The 26,025-nt window shown below is 33.1% G+C and overlaps 8 protein-coding genes and 2 pseudogenes across 10 annotated transcripts, besides 6 other annotated features; 3 read left to right on the forward strand and 7 right to left on the reverse strand.

Moving 5' to 3' along the window:
• Positions 1-7,303: part of a mobile genetic element that runs on past the window's edge.
• TVAGG3_0228370 lies at positions 1,044-1,702 on the reverse strand (annotated as a pseudogene). Its single transcript has one exon. A coding segment is annotated over exon 1 (659 nt).
• TVAGG3_0228380 lies at positions 2,070-2,830 on the reverse strand (annotated as a pseudogene). Its single transcript has one exon. A coding segment is annotated over exon 1 (761 nt).
• TVAGG3_0228390 (protein of unknown function, DUF4106 family) lies at positions 3,981-4,855 on the reverse strand (the record flags this gene model as incomplete). Its single annotated transcript, XM_051227245.1, has 1 exon — positions 3,981-4,855. A coding segment is annotated over one exon (875 nt), but the record flags the coding sequence as incomplete, so codon positions are not given.
• TVAGG3_0228400 (uncharacterized protein) lies at positions 6,633-7,196 on the forward strand (the record flags this gene model as incomplete). Its single annotated transcript, XM_001324497.1, has 1 exon — positions 6,633-7,196. The coding sequence occupies one exon, from the start codon at positions 6,633-6,635 to the stop codon at positions 7,194-7,196; it is 564 nt and encodes a 187-aa protein (XP_001324532.1).
• Positions 7,206-7,303: a terminal%2Cinverted (terminal inverted repeat of Maverick-3 transposon ID:TVAGG3_0228330).
• A 1,004-nt stretch (positions 7,304-8,307) lies between these two features.
• TVAGG3_0228410 (uncharacterized protein) lies at positions 8,308-11,076 on the reverse strand (the record flags this gene model as incomplete). The annotated part of the gene is made up of 1 exon (XM_001324498.2): positions 9,336-9,686. One exon carries the CDS (start codon positions 9,684-9,686, stop codon positions 9,336-9,338), a length of 351 nt encoding a protein of 116 aa, XP_001324533.1.
• Positions 11,077-12,770: 1,694 nt separating this feature from the next.
• Positions 12,771-17,192, forward strand: TVAGG3_0228420 (calcium-dependent cysteine-type endopeptidase protein; the record flags this gene model as incomplete). Its single annotated transcript, XM_001324499.1, has 1 exon — positions 12,776-17,140. The coding sequence occupies one exon, from the start codon at positions 12,776-12,778 to the stop codon at positions 17,138-17,140; it is 4,365 nt and encodes a 1,454-aa protein (XP_001324534.1).
• A 525-nt stretch (positions 17,193-17,717) lies between these two features.
• Positions 17,718-19,031, reverse strand: TVAGG3_0228430 (spectrin binding; the record flags this gene model as incomplete). Its single annotated transcript, XM_001324500.1, has 1 exon — positions 17,718-19,031. One exon carries the CDS (start codon positions 19,029-19,031, stop codon positions 17,718-17,720), a length of 1,314 nt encoding a protein of 437 aa, XP_001324535.1.
• A 1,048-nt stretch (positions 19,032-20,079) lies between these two features.
• TVAGG3_0228440 (cyclin-dependent kinase inhibitor 2C-related family) lies at positions 20,080-20,301 on the reverse strand (the record flags this gene model as incomplete). The annotated part of the gene is made up of 1 exon (XM_001324501.1): positions 20,080-20,301. One exon carries the CDS (start codon positions 20,299-20,301, stop codon positions 20,080-20,082), a length of 222 nt encoding a protein of 73 aa, XP_001324536.1.
• Positions 20,302-22,035: 1,734 nt separating this feature from the next.
• Positions 22,036-22,067: a mobile genetic element.
• Positions 22,036-22,067: a terminal%2Cinverted (terminal inverted repeat of tvBac_53III transposon ID:TVAGG3_0228450).
• A 144-nt stretch (positions 22,068-22,211) lies between these two features.
• Positions 22,212-22,244: a mobile genetic element.
• Positions 22,212-22,244: a terminal%2Cinverted (terminal inverted repeat of tvBac_53III transposon ID:TVAGG3_0228460).
• A 115-nt stretch (positions 22,245-22,359) lies between these two features.
• Positions 22,360-23,550, reverse strand: TVAGG3_0228470 (uncharacterized protein; the record flags this gene model as incomplete). Its single annotated transcript, XM_001324502.2, has 1 exon — positions 22,370-23,545. One exon carries the CDS (start codon positions 23,543-23,545, stop codon positions 22,370-22,372), a length of 1,176 nt encoding a protein of 391 aa, XP_001324537.1.
• Positions 23,551-23,592: 42 nt separating this feature from the next.
• TVAGG3_0228480 (protein kinase protein) lies at positions 23,593-25,790 on the forward strand (the record flags this gene model as incomplete). The annotated part of the gene is made up of 1 exon (XM_001324503.1): positions 23,693-25,738. One exon carries the CDS (start codon positions 23,693-23,695, stop codon positions 25,736-25,738), a length of 2,046 nt encoding a protein of 681 aa, XP_001324538.1.
• Positions 25,791-26,025: the final 235 nt, after the last annotated feature.

Consider the following 26,025-nt stretch of genomic DNA (forward strand, 5'->3'; position numbering starts at 1 on the left):
AGGGTTTTTAGTCGTAATAGTATAAACCATATGTCTTCTGCCATTTACTTAGCAAGTAAATTTTAATGAAATGTTGTGGTCGTCAAATATTTTTATGACGTCTGGGAAACTATATTTTAAGTTCAACGTTTCACCTCCTTTCATAACGTATATCTTGTCAATGACATTATATGAAACACCACAGCAACAATGTCGGGTTCTATTTCTTTGATGTTTATATCGTCTGCCTCTGTCAAAAGTTTCAATAGTTCTTTCAAAATTTCATGAGGTGCGATGACATATGAGTTCACTTTTACAGGGTTGTGTCAACCAAGTTTAACATTATACCCAAAGCTGACAAATCTTCTCCTGAGTTTTAAGTTTGTCTTTAAGTTGTTGGTAGTCGTTTCGAATATCTGCAACAGAACTTAAGTCTCTGCTAACTTCAGGATATGTTGGTTGTTCTTTTACAGGAACATTGTTATACCATCTTCGTCTTCGTATGGTTTCCCCACTTCAACATCTCTTTCTTGACATTGACAACAACACTTTGACTGTTTGTTTGAGTTGGTGAATTTAACTTCACATCTGCCACCGCCATTAAACCTTTTGAAACACTTACGCTTCTATTTTTCGGAAATGACATTTTTACTTAGAATAAAAAGATGGACGTATTTGAGTATCTCTTCGAATGAAGCAAAACAAAGTTTACACACACAAACAATACAAGTTCATTGACAGAGTAGTTCTTTACACAAACAATGGAAAATGTTATAGAATAGCAGTCTTTGCTGAACCAAAATATTTTCATAAAGCAAAGAAAGTTGGTATAACCGAGATGGTGAAAGTTCTTGAAGCAGACAAAAATATAACAACAAAACTTACAGATATTTCTAAAGGAAAGTTTATAATACAATATTATGTCAAAACTGGCGTACTGTCAATATTTGACGGAGAGAAGTCAGTTCAAGAACAACTTACTGACCTGCTGCCAAAATCTGCTCGATGGAAGCTGTCGTTATACCAATCTGAGGAGCCCCAGCAGGTTTCATCGAACGAAATCTTCAAAAGAGCATCTTCGTGAAAAGTGCTATTGGTTTTGTAAACTTCTTTGCTTTCAATTCATCTGGACCGTCTCTGTCACCAGTATATTGTATTTGTACAGTACCAACAGTTGAAATACCACCCCATAAAGTCTTCTGAGTCAGCAAATGGAATGCCAAGCCCAAAAGTTTGAACGGTCTCCATTTGTATATTGAGTTTTTTGAGCTCCTGTATGAGTCCATTACTTTCACATATGGCATAATAGAACTTTGCATTTCAGGGTTAATGGTTGTTGTGAAGTTGTTGTTAAAGTTCATAGCATCTAATGTCAAGTTGTATGACCTCATATCCTCAACTGTGGAATATTCTTCTCTTGGATAGTATTTGCCATCTATGTTTATATGATATTAATACCAGGGTTGTAGAAGCAAGAATAGTCATTTATAGTTCGTCTGAACAGTACAAACATAGTATCTGCATGTTTCATTGCAGTTGTTAAAGCAATATCTGTTCTTGCACCTGGGTCAGCACTTTGGTTTCCAACTTCACCTGCAAAGTCTTTGACAGATATTTGGTGTATAGGGAACATAAGTGGAACTGCAATATATTTGGCAGCTAAAGCATTTGAAATATCTGGGTCCAACATTAGACTGCAAGTCTGCTTTCTATTCTCTTGCATTCAAATTTTTCGCATGTGAACTTAACTGGGTCCCAAGCATCTCCAGCAGCATTGAAATAATAGTTACTTCAGTGTTGAGGTTTGAGAAACCAAAGTCTAAGTCAACTTTGTTTTTGCAAAAGTCGGCGAATGACATTTTATTTGTTCCCACTACTTCTGTAGAGTGAATGGGTCTTGTTGGTGCAATGACTAAGTTATTTTTGCTTGGAGTAAGTTCGATAGAAAATTTTCCTGCCCAGTTTGGCAGTATCTTAAAAACCTGAAGATGAGGAAAGATGACAAAGGAACTCTAAGTTTCAATTTTACTTTGGTTACTGCTGCTGCAGTTTGTCCAGAAAGGTTAACATAAACTCCTGGAACGTTAGGGTCAAGTCCTTCTTATTTTCTCAATAGTTGCATACTGGTCTGTTTGTTCTCTAGCTTGTGGTTGTACTGAGTTTCTCAAAGCGAACCATTCATAGTTTGCCCATGTTACTGTTTGAACTAAGTCAGAGTTAGAATATATCTTATATCCCATGAAAACTTCTGGAGCATATTGGTATCCGACATAAAATTCCATTGCAACCTTTCTTGTCAGACAACTTGGCAGAAGTTTTATTTCAATGTCTTGTTCCACGTATAAGAAAGAGTTGTCAATAGAAATTATATGAAACCTGTCGCAAGCAATCTCTACTGTTGTTGAAGAACCTTCTCCAAACTCACCTACGTTTTCCATAAGAAACAGCAGTTGTATATTCGTAAGTTCCAGGAACTATTCTGACCTTCTAATGGCATTGTCGCATTTTATACCATTCGGAAACATTTCCATTCATAGCATCCAAAACTGTTGGCGTTATATTCTGAGGGCGTACATTTCATATGAGTAAAAATATTAGAATAGTTGGATTTATATGTCATAATAGAACCACGTGGACCAAGCTTTACTTTCTTCCTGACTGAGTTTTTAACTCTTCTTTTTCCTTCATTGCCCTCTGCTTCAAGTTGTTGCATCTTTGCCTCATGACCTAGTCTGTTGTAAATTTCCCATGTCCTTTTTGCCTTTGGGCTCTGGTCGCCCATCTCAGGTACCCTATATCCTAGAAAGAGTTTGTCATAGTCTGTATTTGAGTCTTCGCGTATTGTTTGCATGACTCTTTCCTGAGTTTCCGGTTCAAGCTCTTCAAACAGTGCTGTCCATATGGAATATGCTCGTTTCCAAATATATGTTTTTGTAGCCATTCTGGTTTTCTTTCCATGTTACCAACTATATCTTTTGTGAATGGGAAAGCTTTTACCCAATCTTTCAGTCTTGCGTCGTTTATTTCTGTAGTTGGTTTTATTTTGTCAAGGAACATGTTTTTCAATACTAACATTTCATTTGGTACTGTCCATTTGAGTTTTCTTAAATATTCATCCCTTCTCGGTTCATTGTCTGCAAAGTAAGTTTTTTATGACATTTTTGTAAACTTTCGTTTGCAAGGTCATGTACAATAGGTTCTCTTCCTTCGCTGTCCATAACTTTCTTTCTAAACTCTTCACCAAATATACCATCTCTATGGTTCTGTGTAGTTCTTTGAGATAAATGTTCTAGAACGTCAGGTGTTATATTTCCATCAGCCATGTTCATTTCATACTGGTCCAAAATATCTGCATGTTTCATATCTTTCAATGGCATTAAAGCCGCGCTTAAAATACCAGCTATATCTGGTTCACCATTGACTTCCATTGCGTCTACAACTTCTTGGAATTGTGGTTGTAAGTTTATGAACCACCTATCCGGGTTAGCTTTATGACCCCATCTCATTGTAGTTCCATCGTCTGCAGAAACAAAAGTAGGTTTGTTTCCATCTTGGTTAGGTTCTGAATGAACTTTAAACAATGTTTCATTTCTATATGTTTTCTTGAAATTTAACCTTTTATTTTCACCGAGTTCATCCGAAGATTGAACGTTAAATGCTCGTAAGTAAAAAGGGTTGTTGTATTTGTGTACATTTTCTTTCAGTACTTCCATTCTATGCTGAATATTTTCATCTGGTGTTGGAGTTTTTTGTATGTCGGCAAACATTTTTCGATATTCTTCTACTATGTCAGCCGAATTTTTTTTAGACTCTTGGAAATATTCCATATTCTCCGCATACTCTTGTTGAGGTCAAGATTTTTCGGCTGTTCCAAATCTTCATCTAGTTCTGTGAAGTTAGTTTCCAAAGGAAGGACTTGTTCGTTTCCTTCAGGCTCTTCTAGCTGTTGTTGCTGAACTATTTCTTCCATGTCTGGTTGTATCTGAACTTCTTCCTGTGGAGTTTCTTGTACCTCATCTGCTGGCATTTCATATATTCCGAGACCGTTTTCAACAATTTCCCTATCTACGTCATCCGCATTCATAAGCTTTTGTTCTTTCGTTCCGTCTCTATTTTTTACGCGTTTCATGACGAAAGTTGAATTGTCATTTAGCTCTGACATCAAATATCTCGGAGTAAATTCATCCATGTCATTTGGATGATATGCTATTAAATCATATCCCTTAGCGAGCTTGTATTTTCCAGGTTTGAGATTATATCCGTTTTGGTGCTGAGCCATAAAGCTAAATAGGTTCGGGTCAGTATTTCCATCCTTGAACTTTCCAATAGCTTCTTTATATCTGTCACTAAAGTCAACAGTATCTGGGAAACCACACTCTTCTTTAAGCATTTTTAAGAATTCTTGGTTTCCTTGTTCTCTACTTCTTTTATGTCCTTGCTCTGTTTGTGGTTGTTGCTGTGCAGGATTTTGAACTGTTGGTTGTTGTGCTGGTTGTTGTGCTGGATTTTGAACTGTTGGTTGTTGTGTTGGTTGTTGTTGTTGTTGTTGTTGTGCAGGGTTTTGAACTGTTGGTTGTTGTGTTGGTTTTGGTGCATGCCTGTGTCTGTGTCCATGTGACGATGTAAATGTTCTAGGTAGTCCTGGTGCAGGTGCTTCTCTTGGAGGGTTTGGTGGTATATAAGTTCCACCAGCTGGCACATATGTTCCATCTGCAGCGTAATGTCCTACCTGACTTTTCGTTCTTAAGAAAGCATTTACTAAGTCTGTTTTGGTCTGTTGTAACTCTTTTTCTTGACTTTTCACAACAGTTGCTCTAACGGCGTCATAGGCACTTTGAACTGCCTGTCTCGTTGCTGCATCTGTTATTTTCGTCATATTTTGTGCTACTTCTCTTAACTCTTTGTCGAAACCTTCAGACTTCAGTTTCTTTCCAGATGAGAAGTCGTTCACTTGTTTCACCTTACTATGAAGAGCTTCGAAGGCGTTCTTAAAGTCAGCATTCGTTAAAGCTTCATTTGAACTGTCTTCATCCGCTTGTATTTTTGTCCTTATTGACCCTATGAGTTGGGCTGCTTTAGCGTTGGCTTGGGCATCTAACCAGTCATTGTTAGCTTTTATATATTCTGCGCTTTTCATTGCCTTTTGCATGGCTGCGTCGTTATTTTTACTTTCTTGTGCTAAGTTTTCATACTGTACGGTTTGGTTTTGCAACTGTAAAAGTTTTTCTGCCTTTACAGTTGCTTCAACTTCTTTTTACTCATCGCTATCCATATATGTCTTCAGGGCTTTTTGTTTTATTTCTTCATCTTTCAGTACTTTATATCGAGTAGTATGGTTTTTCAAATTTACAACATCTTGTTCCATTTTTGCTACTTCTGCTGCTTTTTCTGACACTTTTTTCGCATATTCCTCTGTACTTAGTTCTTTCAGTTGTTCTTCTTTCTTCTTTTTCTCTACGTTTAACTCATTGAGTTTCTTTGTGTGTCTGTCATATTCTAGTTTCTTTTCGTTTTCACTTATTTGCTTCTGTATGTCTATGTTTGACTTTTTGACATCTGATATTTGATTTTTGAGTGAACTCAAATTCATTTGACTTTGAGGGTTATAAGCTGTTCCGTCTGCAGCTCCACCATAGCCTGCCATTTTCGCTAAAAGTGCCGCTCTTAAACCTCCACTCTGTGCACCAAGAACTCGGTTAAAAGCATAGGATTGCTTGACATTTGTTGCAACATAGTGGGGTCATTCATTATTTGTTGTTGCAACTGTTGTTGTGGTGTCAGTTTTACTATTGGATGTTTCAATGCTCTCTTCCTCTTACGTATATTCTTACGTAGCTTACGTGGCATTTTAAGTGAAGTTAAAAAGCGGTTTTTGACAGATGTTTATATGACACTTTTTGTTCAGCACAAAAAACTACTCGGTCAAAGTGTTGTCAGTTTTGTAAAATAACCGTCCTATCTCATTCTATAAGGGGAAAAGGCTTCTCAAAGTATACTTCCTTGGAACGCCTGTAACTTTTCCTGTAGCGACGATAGACCCTTACTTGTCCGGACAAAGTATACTATTTTGAGTGCTCTACAAAAAAGTCAACGGCGACGACTCTCAAAAACCGTTGTGTAAAAAGTTTTACCGTTGGACAAAAAAGTATATATAGAAAACAAAAAACGTTTATAGTTCATTCAATATTTGAGATGGAACGGTTTTCCAACGGTAACTATTAAATAAAATAAAAAAATAGAGGGGTTACCGTTGACGAAAACGGTTTATTTTAAACTTTTCTATGAGTAGTCCGAAAAAAAAGTTCATTTTTCATAATGGAAGGAAGAAAAAGTGTCGCAAACAATTCAAACATTAACAATTCTCAACCGCTAACCAAAGCCAAAGCCCCACAACCTCCAAGAACCGGCACAGCGGTTAGAATAACCGCCAAAGGTCTAACAGCGAATTAAGAGAAATTCTTCAACAAATTTGCTCTAAATATCTCAAAGACGCCGAAGAAAACACACAACCAGACGCTACATACAATACTCAGTTCTGTGAAGTTCTGAACAAAGCAATTACTAGTTCAATTGAACTTACTAAGACAATTCCAAGTCCAATTGAGCTTAGCGATGTCTTAGTTCAGTATTTTCCAACATTTACTAAGCTTATAATGTTGAGAACTTTATACCAAGTTCGTCAAAATCTTCCTCGTTCCATCCAACGGTCATTCGACAAGAGAATTGCCGAATTTCAAGTCTTTAGTTACGGATATGACAAAGATGAATACGAGGACGAGTTCGGAGACAACTGTACAAAATGGTTTGAATGTTATACGACAACACAATTTGAATTCGACTTTCTCGAATTCAACGCAGCAACCATTCATATCATTGCTCTTTACCTTTCCGAAGAACAACAAGACCTCGCAGATGGAGATGTTGTTACTGTCGTCATGAAAACTCCTGAACAATTCGGAAAAAAGAAGTCTCTAATTGCCAAATTCGTTCCAGGACATCAGCTTTTCCAACGCACAGAAGTCTTCTGTATTCCTGGAACTAAGTTCTTTGTCAGGAGCGAACTCAAAGAAAGATATAATGTGTCATTCAATTACACATTATATAATGTTTTCGACCCAGAAGAAGACTTCTTCCCAGAAGCAATGGAGGAGGAAGAAGAGGAGGAAATACAAGACTCAATCCAAGAAGAGTCCTCCGAATTCACACCAGAAGACTAACAATTTTCCGAATAAAAACTTCATTTATACTAAACATCTTCAGGGCTAGAAGGGGCGCAGCCCCTGGAAGCCCCACTACCTTTTTTTTTTTTTTTTTTTTTTTTTTTCAAACAGATATAGCTTACACTTCTATAATAAAGATACCTTTTATAGAAATCAGTATGAAATGTGTTTTGGCTTATTGGAAGCATATCAGTTAGGGTTGTTAAAAATATCAAAAATTAGCGTTTTGAAGACACCATGGTGTCTTATAATTTTCCCTTCCTTATTGGCGTGTAGAAATAAATGCGCCAATAGATTGAAGAAGAAGAATTGTTTTTCTCTTAATGAACTTTAATCCTTTTGATATAAGAATATTAAAAACATTAATATAATTTCGATTTCGGAAATTAAATTTCCAAATTTTTTGTCGATTTCGGAAATAACAGGATCCCGCATCCAACACGCAACAACAAAACACAAAACACACTTTTTGGTTCTTTCATCGTTTTAATCGTAATTTATGTAATACATGATTTGGATAAATTTTACAAAAATAGAACCTATATTATATTCTTTTCAAAGATTCTTGCAAATCATCAAAAATAATTGTATTTTAAAAAACGATCAAATTATCCTTTCATTATTTTAAACTTAAATTAGTTTTTATGATTGACTAAAGCATCATATTTATTCATCATTAAATAAACAAAAAAATAATATTTGAGAGTTATTTCAAAAAAAACACATTGAATTTATTAATTTGTCTCAATTTCAGTATTATAAATTTTTATAATTTCAATATTTTGAAATACACTTTTTAATATTTCAATATTTATGATATTTCAATGTATTAAGTGGTCTCAAATTGAGCTTCTCAAATATAAGTTGGCCTATTCAAATAATAAAATTAAATAATATTTAAAATAATAAATAAAAGTGATTGAGGTCATAGCAAAACGGCTGTTTCAGTCATTAATTCTTAAAAATAAAAAGGGTAAAAACTAAATACAATGGGTAAAATTCAATAGTGTCTGTGCTATCGTTCAATTTGAAGGTGTCTTTTGAAACCGCAAGACACATTGAATTTTTTGAATAGTGTATTATGGTTTGACAGACACCAATGAAAAAAATAAAATGATATTTATTTTAAATATATAAGATCCTTATATAAAATATAAATATTTTATCGTTTTATTTTCTTGTTTTAGAAATGTTTTTTATTGAAAAATCAATAAAACTAACTCCAAAATAAAATTTTTGATTTAAAGACACTATGATGACACCAGGCAAATCTTCCAAGACACCTATCGTCGGGAATCTAACAACCCTACATATCAGACATAATCGCCATAATCAAAAAATCTATATACCCAATAAGTAATAAATTTGTCGATATAGATTTTCCATAAAATTAGTTTTTAGTCTGATCTTAAAATAAATTTAATTTTTTATAAAAAAAAATCACATTTAAAAGTACCTTTTTAGTAGCTCGAAATCCTGTTGGTGGATTTCGGGCGTACTTCAAAATTAGCTTTTCTTCTACATATGCAAGCTATATTTTAAATATGGGGCAAATCGGATCGGCGAAAGGAGTTTAGTTACCTTTATTTCGGATATAAAATATGAATTTTGATTAAGTTAATAGATATAAAATGATGCAATAACAATGTAAATGTCGATGGCAATAGAATTTTCATCAAGATGCTTGTTTTATTCAAGTTTTTTTTTCATTCATTCCGAATCAATTGCTTAGAGATTGAGGATTTTATGGATTCAATCAATGAATTTAATGTATCTTTTGCACTATTTTTGGTGAACATTCTGTATGGAATAAATTTGAGGAATTACATTAAGCAACTGGGTGACAGCTTCGCGACACATACAAAAGTTTTCATTGGTTTATTTTCTTTTACTACAGAACCAAAATTACTACGAGTTATAGAATTATTTTAAATTAATGAATGGGATTCCTTTCAAACTAGCAAAAATATAATTCACTCGGCATTGAAAAATCACAGTCATGCAAAGAGATACAATTTCCATTTAAAATGAATATTTAATCAATAAAAAAGATACATATAAGAAATAATCCTAATAAGCTTTGAGAACATACATTAGGTACATTTGCCTTAGGAAATTTGTCTGGATCTTAAGTTTTCATGGATGAGGAATAATAACAACTTTATCTGAGCCATTTATATCTTTATGAGTAGTGGCTATAGCAAAATTTGGCCACTTTTCCTTAATTTCTTGGAAATTTAATTGAATCCAGTAGATGCAAGTCTTCTTTCTGCGATAATATTCTCGCCCAAACTGAATTCCTAGCTTGTCATTTATTACTAAAGAAAGATTTTTGACATCATCACTGCTGAATTTATCTCCGAAAAAAGATTTCAACCATTTATAAGCGTCGCAATCTTTGGGCTTAAATCCAGTTCGTTTCATGTTCTCCTTAACAGCTTCTTCAAGGGCTTTTTCATTGACATAGTATTTATCAACAGTATTCATTTAAAATAATGATGTGAAATTCCGTGTAATTCAGTTACATTCAATTTTTTCGGTTTTGCAATAAACTGATTTATCTCTTTTAATAAGGGTTTCGTTTTGCGAAAAAAAACGTACAATACGCAATTTCGCTAAAAAAAACATTTAGCTAGCAATTTCGACCTTTGACTCCACTCAAGACGTCACTTTTTTAATTTTGCGGTATCATATTTTTGGAAAATCTTTATGAATATTTAAGGATGCTAAAAGTGGGGAACTTTACAAATCGACGGGGAAAAAATTTATTGGGGGTACAGCCATGTGATATGAAATAAAAACGATAAAAACGGTTTTAACTATAAATTAAAATGCATTCCTGCTATATATACCATCAGATCCACTTGGATATCTTGACATAGCAGACATTAACAAAGACGTCTCATTATAAATTTAGCGTACAACAAGTTTATTTCATTATCTATATTTTAATTCGCCAAAATTTGGGCATCGTTTCCTTAATCTTAACGCCAATTTTGTTTAGCTCTCGAGTACTTTCGATAAAGTATTCTCAGAGCTATACTAGACTTATAAAATTTAATTTTACACTTTTATCACTCTTTTGGCTTATAACTTTATCATCGTTCATATGACCATGAAATTTTATTACAGATTCATACTTGTATTTTGACTAAAAAAAGAAAAAATCACTCATTATCGAATTTTTATAGGTAAAAGATCAAGCATTAGATTGAAAATAAATAATTTTAGCTTTGTAAATGTCTGCTTAGTAAAAACTTAATACCATTACTCATAAGAAAGTCCCAAATTCTATGACATTAAGCCAAATTTTAGATGAGAGCGCAAAATACATGAAGAATTAGTAAATGTTGTTTATATATTTGAATATAATCATAGCTGTTTAGTATTTTTTTAAGGATTTTGTATTGAAAATAAATAAAATGAAGCTATCGTGAGACAAAAAACGTGTGATTTAATTTTTGCTAAGCTGATTATTATGATATTTGAATCATGGACCGCAAATTCAGAATTTGAAAATTATATGCGTCCAACTAGAAGATCGTTTTTGACCGCACCAAACCTCCGGGGATAAGTTCCCCCTCGGTCAAAGTGATACTCTTGCGGCTCTATCAATTACAGAATGCTAGTTTTTGCATAACCCAAAGTGAAGGGGAACGGTTTTCCCACAATTCTCTCAAAAAATTGAATTCCCCCACTTTTGCAAAAGTGGGGATCCAAAAATATTTCCGCGAAGCGGAGAAAATTAAAATTAGGGAAAAACATAGTATATAGCTAGAATAGCTAAAATACTTATATTTCACTCGTATAAATTGCGCTTTTTCTTCATTTTTTCCTTCCAAAAAAATAAAAATTTCAATAAAATGACTAAAAAAACTTAGTTTTTTATTTTTGTTTTCCCCACTGTGGGGATTCACCGGGAGGGGCTGGGGAGCTCTCAATTTCCTTATCGTTCCCCACTTTTAGCATCCTTAGAATATTATATAAAAAGTCTCTTTAATATCTATATTTCATATTTTTATCGATTTTTAAAGTTTTGGCGAAAAGTATTCAATTATTTTTGCTATTTGGTCGGGTAAATGTCAGATTTGCGACATTTTCTGATATGATATTCAGATTCTACGTTGATAATAATGCTTATAGAACCCTCTTGCTATTGTGTCAAAATTGCGAAACCGATAGCAAAAATATCTCGCAATATCAAAATTGAGATATTGAGTGAATTATGCATTATAGAGATTAAAAATCTGATTTGTGAAAACATCTCATCAGTTTCTAGCTAATTCAAAAATCTTTACTATCTTATTCGATTAAAATGAAAAGGGAATAGTTTCATTATGCTTTAAATGACAGCCTTATAATATAATCATAGTTTTCGCTCAATATGCAGCATTTTTTTTCGAAATCTATGGTCAATATCCTAAATACTGATTGCTTTGCATTCATATCTCTTACATTTGCTATACCCACATCACTATTCATTGCTATTCCTATCTTTTTCATTTTTGTTTGTTTCTCATAATTTCTCAAAAAACATGATAACTTGATATTTGTAAATATCATACTTTATAACGTAAATAAGAACTTGACCTATTAAGAAAAGCAGTAATGAAAAGAAAATCTGAAATTCATAAAAATTACAAGTTTCTGATGACAATTAGCTTAATTAAATCAGGTACAAGATTATATAATTGTATTTTCTATCCAATTATCCATATAATATCTTATCCAGAAAAAATAACTTGATCAATACCAAATGATTTTTTAACTAGTAAATAAAGTATTTTCTTTACACACACATTGTATATCATAGTTTTTTTTTGGTTTCGCAAAACATCCAAAAACAAATATGCTATAAAAGTGACAATTTTAGCAAAACGAAACCCTTACTTTTAATTACGTAGATTAAAAATTGCCTATTTTTGTAGAAATATGACTTTGAATGAAATTTTTTGAATGAGAGTTTTCTGACTTCCAAAATTCTCAATAAGCTATTGGTAAATTCTTATTTTTTGGACCATAATTTCTCATTTAGTTGAGTTATACTATAAGTTATAGGTATTTATAATTATCTATACAGATTAAGCCTAAATTTTCCTTCATGAATAAAATTTCCTAATTTTTGGAAGCTTTATGGTCAAACTATAATGATATGGTGAAGTATGCTCAAATTTACACTGAGCTTAATCATCATCAAAAATTTGATTTTTTGAAAAATTAAAAAATACCAGATTTATTCATTATTATCAATAACCAAATCGGCAAGACCCTTACTATGCCAAATCAAATTTATTTGCAGAGAGCACTATGCAAATCTGGGCCAATGAAAAATTGGCGTCACAATGGCATTGTGAACTCGAAAATATCAGAAATAATGTGTAATGTCATATTCTTTACTGATTCATATGAATTGATTTTTTGGAAATAAAATTGCTCAATTTCTGGATAAATTTGGGAATCTGAACCGAAATAGTTCATGAATTTTACATTCCATTAGATACAGATGTTGTCGGTGGTAAAATTAGCAATAGTGTAAAAAAGCGTTTTTATGGTTGTTTGAGAAGTTAACTGACAAAATGCAGTCTTCGCACGCAAAATTGTTTGCCCTGTCCAAAAATGCTGATGCAACTTTGGCAGAGTACAATAAGATCATTAATGACTGCCATAAAGAAAAGAAAAAATACGAAGACCCTTCATTTTATCCTAAGCAACAAATCAATCCAAAGGATGCACGAATTTTAAAGGATGCTGAATGGAAAAGAATAGAAGAAGTATATGGTACTAATATTTTTGATGATATCAACGAGTACGGAATTTGTCAAGGAGAATTATCCGATTGCTACTTATTATCAACTTTAATTCAGATGACAAACAAACCAGCTAATGTCCGCGCCCTTTTTCAAGATCCTATTGACATCAACACCGGCTGTGTTTGTGTTAAATTCCAAATTTTCGAAAAACCGGCTTATGTAATTATTGATACACTCATTCCTTTTACACAATCAAAAGATGATCAGCCAGGTCAGCCAATCTTTTCTTACCCTCGTACAGAAAATGATTCTTACTGGTTTGCACTTATCGAAAAAGCATATGTCAAAATGCTTGGAAGCTGCAGGGCTGTTAAGGGATGTGCAGCAATTACATCCTGCTATCATATTCTTGGATATTCTCCAACATCAATTAAATTACAAGATTTAAAGGAAACTCCATCCGAACAAATTCAAAAACTACTCGACATTAACGGTGATGTTTACGCATCTATTGACAAAAATGAGGAAGCTGTTAAACTTGGCCTAATCGAAGACCATACATATGCTGTTGTTGGTCTCAACCAAGTCGGAGGCTACAAATTAATACATTTACGCAATCCATGGGGCCGCATGGATGACTGGAATGGCAATTTTTCAGCCATGTCCGATAAATGGGCGATTGGATTTAAGCGCCAAGTCGGATACAAAGAAGGTGGCCACTTCTGGATCAGCGATGGCGATTTTAACTCCTATTTCGCTTCAATTTCTGCCGGTAAACCATTACTTAAAGGCTGGTATCAACAATCCGCCGAAATTGATATAGAACCAGGCGACAACGATGGTCGTACTCTATTTGGCAATGGCCCATTTGTTGGAAATCTCAAGCAATTCGTTGTTACTTTCTCAGAACCATGCAAAGTCGAAGTTCTTTTCGAAGAAATTTGCGAAACTCATCACAGCCATGCAGTTTTCATGGAACAAAACGAGTCAACCAAGGTCAGCCAAGCCGGAAAAGACTATTTCGTCATCAAATCTTCTGATGAAACAATTTCGGATATCTGGGATGTCAAAGATGTATCACAACCATACACATTAGTGATGGCACGTGAACATACACAAGATAAACCAGCTCATTACTATGTTCGCATGAGAGCACCATGCAAATTTACCATTGAACCTCTTCCTGACCCAGATTACGAGCACATGCACAAAGCCGAGCTCTCTGTCACTCTTTCTCCAGGTGAAATGGACGGAAGATATCCTGGAAAAGGTAAAAACGTGTCAGCAAGCCAACAATGGAAAATTGACCTCAAAAAACCGACAAAACTTTACATGCGTGTCAGAAAGGAGAAGTACGGAAAGGAAGACAAGAAAGGAGATGGCGAAAAGAAGGTTGGTCCAAAGGTTGCTGTTTTCCTCGGCCACGCGATGAAAGATGGAAAAGTCAGCAGAAAATTACGTGATTATTTCCTTGTAACAAAAAGAATCCATGGATTGGCACCTTTAGAAGAATGGTGTTGGAAAGTCACTGATCTCAGACGCCCATTGGTTTTCGGTGTAAGTAGAGACGTAATGAACAAAGACCTCAAAATCGACATCGAAATCTTTTGTCAAGATCAGGAAATAAATCTTCAAAAAGTGACAGAATTTGAAGATTTACCAAATGATTTTGTTCAAAAAATCGATGGTATTTTGAAATCTGATTGGACAGATGACAGATCTCCTTACGGAACAATCGAAGGCCTCTCATGTTTACAGCAATTTAAGTTGACTGTAAATGACATGAAAAGAATGTATTTCGTGTTTAGACATGATGGAGAAACTAAACACAGAATTGCCTTGCAAAAGACATTCCATCCAATTGACCATTTCGGTGTTGGCGAGGACGAGTACTTCGAAACAAACATGAAGTACGAAAGGTTCTATTTCGATCCAACACCAGGTGTTTGGCATCTTTGTGTTCATCGCGAAAAAGATAAAAGAAAGGACACGAAATGGTCATTGGAAATTCACTGCGAAACAGAATTTTCAATTGAAAAAGTTCCACTTCCTGATTACGAGAATCTTTACTTGAACAATTTGAAGATCACACTTGATTCCAAGCGTTCAATTGGTGGTGCAGATGGAATCTCTCCTTTCAAGAGCGATTTGACTCCTTTAACACAATGGAGAGTTTTGTCACCAGTTGCACAAAGAATCTATGTTATCTTGAAGAACAAGAAAGGTCCAAATCTCCAGATCGCAGCTTTCATGCAAGACAACAATGGTCAGAAAGCTAAATGCGCGTACGAAGGAGTTAAAGACTGTTTCTACAAATTGAAAGCTAATTCAAGAAGTGAATTATTCGTTTTCGATGTTCCTAAAATGGAATTACCATGGTCACTTTGTGTTACAAGATTAACGAAACACCAGTCTTCAACAAAGATTTCTCTTTCTTTGTACACAGAATATCCTATTTCAATCACACAAATCGATGACCACATTGATGATTACGATTCAAGTTCATCTAGCTCTAGTTCTAGTTCTGACAAGATGCATAAGAAACAAAGGAGAGATTCAAGTTCAAGTACAAGCACAGTTAAAGAAGAAAATGATTTCGTTGAAGGTTACCATGAATCCGAAGATTATCCACTCGATGACTACAAGAAAGACAGAGTTTTCATCGAACAAACAAGAAACGAAGTCAACAAAGAGAAACCACCGAAGAAAGAAGATGACGAAGAAGAGAAAACAATGGTCGAATATCTCGATGAATTATACGAGAAGAGACAAGACCAAGAAGCAATGTGGTCAAGAGTTAAACCTCTTGATAAACAAAAGAAAGAATTGTCACAAATATCAACAGTCGGAGATGAATGTGAAGTTGACTCACACAATGTTTTCACAGCTCCTCAATTTATTGTTACATGTTCATCACCAGGAACAATGTTTATCGATGTAACAAAGTCAAATGATTCTCCTGTCACTTGTTTTGTTACTCCTACAGTTTCTACACACAGAGTTTTCTTCGCAAGATATTCTAAATTGTTTGAAGGAAACGGCCAAATGAGAATTGACATTGATGACAACACTAATCCATTCGCAATCGGTTTCTTCACAGAAGAAGGTAAAGAAGTCAATGTCAAATTCTCAGTCAAACTCGATAATTACTTTGACACAGAAAGTCAACAGGAACAGACGAGTAAACGATCAGATTACCAGAAATACTTTGGTGATAAAGAGAAGATCAAAGTATCAAGAGATGATATCAAACCAGAAGCACGAATTTATGGTAAATTGGATATGAAACAAAGTGATGAAATCGAAACAGTTCCATCTAAGAAATTCGAAGGCAAATTGACAAAGAAAGATTCAAGTCATAACTGCTTCGGATCCGGAAATGGATTGACTCTTTTGAAACAAGTCCAATTGCATTTCAAGAAAGCAACAGAATGTGCTATTTCTTTGTCAAAAGAAAACAAAGAAAAACACATGATTGCTTTACAAAAGAAGAAAGGAAGGATTGCCCATTTCGTCACAAATCTTGATGATGCATTCTTCGAAACAACCTCCAAGAAAGACTCATTCGGATACAGATTCAGTCGCGGTGACTGGACATTGTGTGTTTTCGCTCCAGAGCTGTCAACAGAATCCAAATACAACTTGGAAATTTCTTCATACGAAGATTTCGGTTTGGAAAATCTCGACAGGCTGAAAGAAGACGAATTAGAGAAGTCTGAAATCGAAGCTAAGATTGATACATTCGGCAACATCTTCAAGAACAAATTGACAACACTTCAGCAGTGGCATATCACATCTCCATCTAAACAGACAGCGAAGATTGTCCTCAAGAGGAAATCAGGACCTCCATGCTCCATCATTTTCTTCATCCAAGATTTCGGAGGAAGGAAGATCATTGCATCTCTTAAAGGAATTCCAGAGAAGAAATTCACATTGGTAGATAACGCCGAGAAAGAAGAGTTCGATTACGATTTCTCTAAGGAAGGAACTGTTACATGTTTGTTCACGAGATTACCTGCCAAAAACCTTGAAAACGACAAAGATAATGATGAAGAATCAAAAGTTGAAGTCGAAATTTATACAAAAGACAAACTATTGATCAACGAATTTGTTGGTGACGAATATACTGATGAAATGAAATTTCGAGATCAAAAGTTTATTGATGATTTTAAGAATCAACAACCGAAATAAATAAAAGTGATATTTTTTTGTTTTAGAAATTTAAACATTATTTGAAATCCTTCAAATCAATGATATCTTATAAGTAAATCTTTTTAAGTATTTTTGATTTTTCGACCACATATGAAATATTTAGAAAATTATAAGATTGACTATCACCAATAATCAAGAGAATATCTTCTGGTAAACAGAACTTGAGATGATGTCCCAATTTTGTGCAAGAATTTTTTTAACAAAAATAGTGAATGTAAATTGAATATTTACGTTATATTGAAGCGAGGAAAATTCCACGAGTAACATTAAAACTCCATTAAATTTTTAGTTAAACAATTCAAATTAATACTATTATAGTTTATATATGATAATAAATGTGAGTGGCAATGGAAGGATCTGTACAACTTCAATGAGATGCATATGATATACCATATCTTCAAAAATAAAGCATCATTGTGTTTATCAATAATCAAGCATAAAATTCAAACAAAAACTTAATAATATGTCGATGATTTATATTTAACCGGAGAACTGTAATGTTTAATGTTTAAAATGAAATGTTTATATCTCGAGACAACTCTAGCTTTAATTTAATTTATATATAACATAGTCCCCGAGAACTTTTGAAATATTTTTCGGGGTAATTAAGAATGTCTGCGATTTTTTTATGATTCTTTTCTTTTGCGAGATCAAGAGCCATTTTTCCATTTTTATCTCTGATAGTAATGTCTGCCCCATTTAAAATAAGATATTTTACTATCTTATACATGTTTCTTTCTGATGCAATATGAAGAGCTGTTTTACCATTGTTGTCTGTTGCATTGATATCTACACCATTTGGTATAAGAATCTGCAAGACTTGTGTAATATATATTTCTGATGCATAATGAATTACTGTCTTACCTTCATTATCCTTCGCATTGATATCAGCACCATGTTCAATAAAAAGTTTTACGAGAAAAGGATTTGGAGATTTTCCAGCAAGGTGAAGAGGTGTTTTACCAGTATTATCTCTTATATTAACATTAGCTCCATGTGAAATGAGAAAAGATGCTAATTCTACTTGAGAAAATATTGTTGCTTCATGAAGGACGGTTTGCCCATTTTTATTTACTGAATTAATATTGATTCCACTTGATACAAGTAGTTCTATAATATTCATATTTCTAGAACCGCATAGGTAATACAAAGTCACAAAGTTTTCGATATTGACATTTATACCATTATGAATAAAGAATTCTACCATCTCTTTACTTATTTCCTTCACAGAGTAAAATAAAGCTGTATTTCCTGAGCAATTCTTTGCATTGATATCTGCGCCATGATGAATAAGTAATTGAGCAATTTCCTTACTGTTGTTGATAGATGCATTATGAAGTGCTGTCAGATATGAAATATTCTCTTTAAAATTTATATCGGCTCCTTGTTGAATGAAATATTCAATCAACGAGGGAATTTCGAAATAAGGAGAATATACAAAACTTTCGTTGATATTCTCTGTTTGATCCAAATATATAAAAAATGCTTGAAGATTATTATATTTTCCACAATCAATTAAATTAATGAATTCATAATGTTCATTCATTAAAAATGAAACAAAGTCAATATTGTGTGAAACTATAGCATATTTCATGCAAAATGTCATTTTTGGTTCTTGATATTTCAAACATTCGCTTATTATATCTGGTTTTCCGCCCAAAAATGATAATTCAAGACACTTTTGAGTTATTTCTGATTTAAATTTCGAGCGTAAAATTTTAAAACAATCAACTGCCCCATGATAACAACATAATTCAAGTAATGATAATTCTTTAATTAAAGATGGATAAAAATCATTATTTATTGTTTGATTTTGGTCAAATCCTTCTTCATTTATGAAAACTATAAAATGTTCCTTATCATCATTCATTATTGCCGAATAAATTGTTTTGTCTTCATGAACAAATAATGAGAAATCTTTGCGATAAAAGGAAGATTCAAAATCTATTTTTTCCACATCTCTTAAAATAACACCATACTCTTTATAAAAAAAATAAGAAATATGCGTTGGAATATTATCTATTTGATTTGGATGAAATTCATCATAAATTCGTTTTATAATCTTCCAATAAGATTGTAAAAAGCGATTGTTAAATTGTATAATCATAGATATTTTGTAAATTATCTTACTTGGTGTAAATAAACTCGTGTCTATTAGATTTGTTTTGATCATTTGATAAATTTTGTTAATTTCATTCTCATCATTTGATTTAAGTTGGTATAGTGCATTAAATGTATCAATATAGTCTTTATATTTCGGGAAAAGCCCATAATAATAATTCTTAGTTTTCTTCTTCCTATGGAGAAACATTAATTTTGAGAATAATTTTTGACTCACCATCAACTTTGATAGCAAATATATATGAATCTACAAAAACTTTCATAAATAACAAAAGTTAAATTGCGAACATACATGACCAAGCAATTTTTGGTTAAATTTATTTGAGCTTATTTAGTATTATCAGGGGCGCGAAGCGTCACAAAAATGTCGGAAAAGTGTAATTCTCAGGTATATGATTATTTTTGGACCCATTTATGAGTCTTCCAATTGCAGTTCTTTCTAAATGTTTTTAAAATAGGCCCAAATAAAAATGAGAATTAGGACGGTTGTTCCAAATTCGGCTAATTTTATAAAGTATATTTAATTGTATGAATCACGCAGCCAGTTTTAATTTGTATCCAATAAAAATTAAGGAATGGCCATAAAAAATTGAGTGATGCGCAAAAAATCGCTTATGTATAGAATCAGTGGAAAAGTTTAACTATGTTTTTTATTATTATTATTTCTAATAAAACTCATCTTCGAAAATACCAGAAAAAGATTAGTACTTATGTAAAAACATTGTTTGCCCCATGTGAAATGAGAAATTCGGCAATTTTGTATTATTTCTACGTGCAGCAACATGAAGTGCGGTTTCTCAATTATTAGTTCTTTTTTTGTCGATATTTGCACCATGTGAAATAAGAACTTCGAAGGTTTCTTTACTATTTTCACGTGCTGCAATATGAAGTGCAGCTTCTCCATTTCTATCTTTTTCATTGATGTTTGCACCATGTGAAATAAGAAGTTCGGTTATTTCTTTGCTATTATGATATGCTGCAATATGAAGTGCGGCTTTTCCATCTTCTATTGAATTCATCTTTTGAATTAATCAATTCTGTTTTGATCATTTTGAAAATTGAATTTAATTCTTCTTCTTTTTTCATTTTCAACTGATACAACAAGATGTATATATCGATATAATATTTGTAGGTATTTCTTAGTTCATAGTATTATTTTTATAAAGGACATTAATAATTTTTATAAAGGACATATTTGCCTTTTCCCATATAACTTACCACTTAAATTCATTAGAAGAAATATATCATATGTTATAAATGTGAAAGCAGTGACTACAAAGATTTCTGATAAAATTTATGAATTTTGATTAAATCTATTGATGAGAAACGGCACGATAATAATAGGACAGTTTAAGGCAATAGGATTGTCATCCGGATGCTTATATTATGGCTCCATGTTCATATATTGAGAGAGTCGTAATCCTCCTTTTTTTTAATGGCCCATAACTCCACGAATACCCAACGACAAGGGGTTGGAGTATGACCAAATGAAACTGTAGCTTCAACAGCATAAAAAATTTATCTCCAAGATCTAATATATTTCGAAAAATCGAAAGCTGATCTTATTTGTTTTATTTACCAATAATCTCTTAATCTGCACCATTATTTTTCGTTATTTGCAATATTTATTTCATTCTCGATAAATAACTTCTACAAATCAAATATTCACATTCTTTCCCAAAGTCTCTGCTTTCATTAAATCTGACTCCAACCGATTAGATAGTAAAACGAGCCAAAAAATAAATCATTGTTTATTCGAAATAGTATTTTTGGCTCAAAAGCTAGTCGACTCTCAAAAAAGCTATGTCCGGAATTATATGCACATCCACTCAAACGTAAATTATTCAAAAATAGTTATTTTAGAAGAATTATACCAAAATGTCCTCAGACATGCTAAGACTGGATATACACTTTTTCAATTAGATCTTTCAATTTTCAGATGCAAACAATTTAACATCATTCTTGCTCTTTTTGAATGTAATTCAAAAAGAGCAAGAATGATGGAATTCTATTCCAATCACCATTTCAAACGAAATTTTAGCAAAATAATTTCTATACTCTTTCAAAATTAACCTTATTGGAATAGAATTTAAAAATTCGAAATTTTATTGGAAAAAGTGTATACAAAAGTCAAAATTTATTTCACAGAAATTGAGAACATGTCTCAATTTCTGTGAAATAGTTATTGATTTTGTCAAATGACATATTTGACATTTCTCCATGTTCTTTCTTTTCTTAATTGCATCAAGAGAATATGATAGATATGCGTATCGCCATAGAGATTGACATTCTTGACAACTAGAGGACAATCGTGTTCTAGTTCTTCATGAAGCCGATCCGTACTGTTCAGGTAAATATCCTTGTCCAAAGGTTATAGTTTATCCTAAAGTCTATGCCTTCATTAAATCTGGTTCCAACCAAATTGATTTTAATGCAGCTTCAGGCAAAATAAAACTTGCAGATGGAAGAACTGCCTATGTTGGAAATGACCGTTATTTGCGCATAATTGGAAAAGACATTTCTACAACAGAAGTGTATAAATTATATTATAATATACATGGGTATTAAACTTTTTCAATTAAACAACTTTGGTTTTTACTTTTGTTTCTTTTTAATGAAAAAAGTTTGTGTTGGTCGCAAATCACACGATCACTGCTAATATTTATGGTTTGTAAAATGTTATTAGTATCTAATATGGATGTTATACTTTTTTGTTATAAAAATTATGTGTATACTGATGCTATAAGAAGATCTTAAGGATGCACTTATCACTTTCTGACATTCTATCAAATTTTTTGACAGACAAGCTTTTTATCCCAATATTCTAAGGTCAAAAGTTATTATTTTTGATCGGGAAAAGTTATTATAAATCATTATATTATGCCTAGTATAACAGTTATACTTTTTTGCTATTATATTGATTTAGCAAGAGCATGTTACAAAGTGGTAAGTGCACCCTTAACCATAAAGAAAAAAAATAAGATAATGCCTGAAAGTAGTAAGTGGACTCTTGAGATTTATAAACAGATCTAAAAATAAAAAATTTCGAATATAGAATATAAACACAATTTACATAATATCGCTTGTCTATTTCTTGCGGCCCTTTTTTTGCGAGAGAGCAAAAAGCTCGTTGTAATACTGTTGTTCCCAAAAATGCTGTTCTTCGAGTTTTGCGAACTGAGGAAGTTTATCTAGAAGCAGCTTTTGACTCTCTTCGACCCGTGGTATAAGTTCTCTGATTTGTGCTTGGTGTTTGGCGACTTCATCTGCAAATGTATCTTTATGACTGAGACTTTGGCCATCGTTCTTGTCGAGCCCAATACTCTTGAGCTCAAGGCCAAGACGATCATCAAAGTCAAGGCATAAGTATCTGTCGAATTCTAATTTTGGCGCCAAAACATTCAAAGGGAGAAATTGATCTTTTTTGCGAGGTGTAGATGGCTTTATCGGTTTGGTTTCAACTAATGATGATAAAAGGTAGTGCATGGTTGAGCAATTTCTCTTTTGCATATTTTCTATTGGAAAAGGAGGAGGATTAGCTATCCAGTAGTCGGAAATATCATCTGGCGAAGGAGGTGGACCTGGTGGTGGTTGTAGTTTTAAATTCCTTTTGTTATCCTTCATAAGTTTTGATACTTTTTCAAGAAGAGTCTGACTCCAATGAACTTGGGACTCTGTAACTCGTGATAATGTCAAAGATGCTCCTTGTAATGATCTATCTATCGTTGCTTTAAAAACGGCGCTAATTTCTTCAGCTGATGGCAAAGCTGCGAACATAGGCTCAGATCTGTACCATATATCTAGAGGGTTCCCTGTAGCTCGTTCAGCTTGGTCACGAAGAGCTCGTACACTGCGTTCTGAACCTCTGTTTGTATTATTGAGTTTTTCGTTTTTCACCATATTTCTATTTTGAGCAGACTGTTTTTGCGATGGAGTTGGTTTAGGCATCTGTTCAAACTTATTTGGTGTCATAGTCTGATTCATTCTTTGATTCAAATATCTCGTGGCTTGGAACTGCTCCAGAGCCTGATTAAGCGGCTGAATCTCGCTCTGATATTGAAGCTTAGATTTCTGCAAAGAAACTCTAAGCTTGGCAAGTTCGTTTTTCAAATCCAATAACTGATTTGTCGGAATTTCGAGTTCCTCAGACCGCGGAAGACTTAATTGACTTGCAGATCCGAAATATATCTCTAAGAACTTTTGAGAAACCTTGGTATCATTCTCGTTGATCAATAATTTCTGCGGGTCGAACGAGGAACGCATTAGCAATTCCCCTAATTATTGAAGAGTTTCCCCCTAAAAATGTAATATTTCTCGATATTCATCGATCCAAATAATTGTTAATTATATAGCACTTATTGCAAAAATACTATTAATCTTATTCACGAGGTTAGATTTTATTCCATAAATATGACATCAATATTTCATGAGGTTACTCCACTTTTACAATCTTTTATTGTTTGCCTAGAAGACTTCGATATCGGCAAAAAATTGGGTTCTGGTGGATTTGGAGAAGTTTATTACGGAGTTCACGAACCCTCTGGATATCGATGCGCAATTAAGCGTCTGTTCTTCAAAGAACTTAAAGGTGATGATCTTTTGCTATTTAAACGAGAAATAGAAGTCCTAATACGTTGTACAAATCCATTTTGTTTACCAATTGTTGGATGGACCGCATATTATCCATATTCGATTATTACACAGTATATACCAAACGGATCACTCTATCAAAAGTTGTATAAGAGTAAACATAATAACAAATTGACTCCAACGGAAAAATCAATAATTATGTATGGAATTGCTGTTGGAATGGAACATATCCACAGCTTAGGAATCATACACAGAGATCTAAAATCAATGAATATACTTCTAGATGATAGAAATTTCCCAATGATTTGCGATTTCGGCTTATCGAGAGTTTTACCAGAAGAACACGAACTCATGACGTTAGAAATAGGTACAACAAATTGGATGGCCCCAGAATTGTTCGAAAAATCTGAATATACAGAAAAGATTGACGTTTATGCCTTTAGTATGATTATTGTTGAAATGTTGACAGAAACAATGCCATTTATAAAGTACAAAGATGCCGAAATTGCTAAAATGGTGCTCGCAGGAAAACGTCCAAAATTACCAGATGATACTCCACGAAAAATCAAGCATTTAGTCACTCGTTGCTGGTCCCAAAATCCATCAGAACGTCCAACGTTTTCAGATATCGTCAAAGAACTCAAGCACGGCGATGTTGTATTTCAAAATACGAATTATTCTATTTTTATGGACGAACTCTCATTCGCTACAAAGAAACTCGCATTGTCCAACACATCTGATGCCCCTCGTCCACCCCTTTTCTCAGAATCAGCCATAAAACGTGCTGCAACTGAATCAAGTCAAAAATTAAGACCAAGATTCGACAGATTACAACAGTTTTCTATTCCTGATTACATAGAAAACTTCTCTGCATGTGCCCATTCACTTACTCTCCAGAATGCTCAGATCTTTTTCTCAGGAGTTGCAAATGCTTTCAAAGATCAAACAGCGAAAGATTTTATTCCAAAAATTTTGGATACTTTGGAGCATTTGTTTGCCAAGAAAAAGACAATTATAGGAGCGTTCAGTGAGTCAGGTATATTAGACAAGATGCCTGTCTTTCCACAAGACCATTCCATGAGATGTCTTAATATTATTAAACTGATTGTTGAAAAGGAAAAAGATTCATTGACAAGAAACATGTTGAATTACATAAGAAAGTTTATTCCTCATACCCCTTCCGATGTAATTCAAATTTTGTCAATCCCTTTATCAAAATTTTCCTCAAAAAAGAGTTCGTGGGATGTCATTGACTTTGCAATTGATTGTTGGCATCTTTTTATTGATTCTTATTGTGAAGAATATTTGAATTTTATGCTCAACGTTATTTCTGAAAATCCACAACTTGAAAAGTATCGAGCAAAATACTTTAGATCTATTCTTTTTGAAGTTCTTAAGATGAGTAACTCACATACAACTTCTGCTTACAAAGTATGTCTCACTAAATCAGATGATGGATTTGTTATTCCTTCACAAATCCTTGCAAAACATATTTCTTCTGGAGATTTCCTTGATTTGGCTGTTTCTTATATTTCGAAAATTCCAACAGTTGAACCTTCAATTGCATTGTTATCTGCTTTATTAAAACAAAGTGGATTTCACGATGGAAGTTACCAAGCTGTATTACAACTGTGTGCGTTGCATAGAACAGCATGTGTTAATGTAATTCATTTGAGAAAAGAATGGTTATATCTTCCATCTGTTTCTAATCAAAAGAAAGCTAAAATTCTTGAGTCTTCTTTTGCATTTAATAAAGTAAAAGAAGCAGCATGGAAGACTACAGAAGTACGTGAGTTTATGGATGAACTTCGCAATTCACATAAGAAAGAAGATAAGAAATTATATTCTGAGATTATTCAGATTTGAAATATGATCATTATTTTTGTGTTTTTTGTATTTTCTAAATACCATGTCTATATATTAATCGTTTTTCTGACATATTCTCAATAAAATGAAATTCGGGTAAGAAAAGTCAAAGAAAAGAAAATCTTATAAACTTTGAAATGGTGCCAGAAAGTGTACACTCTGTTCGAAAATGATATTTTATGAAAATTTTTCCGATCTATCAATTAATTTGCATTTATCATATGATAGCATAAAATATTCTAGAAATAAGAGAAACAATTAAAAACAAGATATCAAATTTATTATTT

This window comes from Trichomonas vaginalis, chromosome IV, assembly GCF_026262505.1.
Source record: "Trichomonas vaginalis G3 chromosome IV, whole genome shotgun sequence".
NCBI lineage: Eukaryota > Parabasalia > Trichomonadida > Trichomonadidae > Trichomonas > Trichomonas vaginalis.